The sequence below is a fragment of the Aegilops tauschii genome, chromosome 6 (genome assembly GCF_002575655.3).
Source record: "Aegilops tauschii subsp. strangulata cultivar AL8/78 chromosome 6, Aet v6.0, whole genome shotgun sequence".
Classification (NCBI taxonomy): Eukaryota; Viridiplantae; Streptophyta; class Magnoliopsida; order Poales; family Poaceae; genus Aegilops; species Aegilops tauschii.
Window position 1 is genome coordinate 457508194 of NC_053040.3, and position 2463 is coordinate 457510656.

The 2463-nt window shown below is 50.3% G+C and overlaps 1 protein-coding gene across 1 annotated transcript; it reads left to right on the top strand.

The window, feature by feature from the left end:
• The first annotated feature begins 1408 nt into the window (after positions 1-1408).
• On the top strand, positions 1409-2167 carry LOC109749264 (histone H2B.2-like). Its single transcript, XM_020308231.4, has one exon. It carries the CDS (start codon positions 1487-1489, stop codon positions 1949-1951), a length of 465 nt encoding a protein of 154 aa, XP_020163820.1. The 5' UTR covers positions 1409-1486; the 3' UTR covers positions 1952-2167.
• Positions 2168-2463: the final 296 nt, after the last annotated feature.

The window sequence follows — 2463 nt, forward strand, 5'->3', positions numbered from 1 at the left end:
AAAAACCATTATTGGTAGTGTCCGTGTGGGTGAAGGAGTGACAACCTCGTTGTTCCAGTCCAATTGCAGCCTCTTTACCGAAGTCTTTGGAGTATTTCTTCGAGCAGAGATTGGCGCCGTGAAGAAGGTCTTTTTAAGAGATTTCATTATAATCCTTAGTTAGGAGTTACTTTGTATTTTCTTGAATGTTAGGTCCAAATCAGTGTACTTGTAATTGTTTTGAGTATGAATAAAGTTACACGTGTTTCTATTCTAAAAATAAGTAATACCCATAGCTTTTCACCCAGGGTCCGACATTACAAAGAGATGAATAGGAGATGGTGATGGTGATGGTTGATGCCGAAATCTCCATAACTCCGATTTGTGTCGAATCCGCCGTGGTGAAATAGTCGGTCCGCGGAGGCGAAACTACCTAGTACGAGCTATGGTACGAGCGGTCGCGCTCGTACCAAGCGTTGTCTTTCTCTCCTGGATGCCACTTCTCTTTATGATAGGTTTCCATCACGTCAAATAACATTGATTTTCACCCACATATCAGTGTTCTCTCTAATGTTTTAGATCCCGTCGTTGGTTAAGATCACGATGAAATCAATCAAAAGGGTGTGCGCACGAGGTAAAAAAATCTGACAATCCTACGACTACAACATAGAAACTAAAGGTAAACACTAATGCAAATTTAGACTCATCATGCGCATTCGGAGGCCTCCCACGCTCCCCAACTGGGAGGTCACGGCGATAGGAGCCCACCCCCCGGGTCGTCGAGGGGACGCCACTAGTAGATTCATGCTCTCTATGCATGGATGCAACCGAGTCTGAGGGCCCAGGGGGCTCATGTCCTGCCTGAGCATGAGTCAACGCGAGGGTACCTTCAGAGATCTCCTTAGCCCCGATGACCGCAATATGTTCCAAGCAAGGTCCACACTCGTCCTGGAACACCATCACACCGTATGTGGCGAGATCAGACAAGTGCTTTAGGGGAATCGTTTGAGGATCGAGAACCCAAAACCCGAATGGCGAGGGAAGGGAGGGGAAGTACCTTTTTTTTTAGGTGAAGGAGGGGAAGTACCTGAATCGAGGTTGTAGACTGTGGCCTCTCGGGCCACTACCGCCAGGCCACAAGTAACATAGTATTTTTTCCGAGTCGCATGAGTAACATTGTTGCGAGAGAAGTAATAGCTATTTTTTTAATACAGTATATGGCATTGCATCCGAAAAAGAATACAAAAGGTGTAGTAAAGCCTTATGTTTCTAAATTCTGTTTTTGTGTGCCGAAACTGCAAAGTTCCCGCCAGCCACGGAGAAAATTTCGTGTTGCCCACCATCTCGCCCACGTCATCGATCCGAGGCACCGGCCTCTCCACCAATCAGCGCGCACCTCCTCCCCGCTATATACTTCCTCCGCCCCCGCATCCATTCGCATCAGCAATTCCCCACCTCCCAGCGAAACACCCCCGCTCCCTCTCCCACCTCCGAAGCAGCAGCAGCCATGGCCCCCAAGGCAGACAAGAAGCCGGCCGCCGAGAGCAAGGTCGAGAAGGCGGCGGAGAAGACCCCGGCAGGCAAGAAGCCCAAGGCCGAGAAGCGGGTGCCGGCGGGCAAGACGGCGGCCAAGGAGGGCGCCGGCGGCGAGGGCAAGACTCGGGGCCGGAAGAAGGGCAGCAAGGCCAAGAAGGGCGTGGAGACGTACAAGATCTACATCTTCAAGGTGCTGAAGCAGGTGCACCCGGACGTGGGCATCTCCTCCAAGGCCATGTCCATCATGAACTCCTTCATCAACGACATCTTCGAGAAGCTCGCCGGGGAGTCGGCCAAGCTGGCGAGGTACAACAAGAAGCCCACCATCACCTCCCGGGAGATCCATACCTCCGTCCGCCTCGTCCTCCCCGGCGAGCTCGCCAAGCACGCCGTCTCCGAGGGCACCAAGGCCGTCACCAAGTTCACCTCCTCCTAGGCTGAATCTGAATGCGTCGCCTTGTTGTAGTTGGCTGCTGTTGACTCTGCTTATCTCTCTCAAGTAGTGGTAGTAGTAGTTGTGCACTAGATGATTGCCAACGCTTTGTTGGATCCTTGGTTGTTGCTTTTGCAAGCTGATATCTATGTAGAATGTGGAAGTTGTGGTTGTGTATCCGTATCCACAGTGATGATTTGACAGATGTTGGCTTTTCTACTCTTCTGAACTGAACGCAGCCATGCCTGGCCAATTTGCATTTTGTCTGCGAGTTCTAGTGCTGATTGATCGGAATGCAAACTGAGATGCGATTTAGACTAATGATGCATTGATGCTGTTTGTGATTTCTTCAGTCTGTGATTTTATTTAGAAGAACAGCAATTGCTTGCACTAATCTCTGCCGTGTGTTTCTGCTTTCGTACGGTAGTAAGTTCAGTCTGCAGACCCCTGATCCTCCATCAGCAGGTTCCGTTTCTGCACGAGATCGAGAAAACCAGTGTTCAGTGGAACATGGC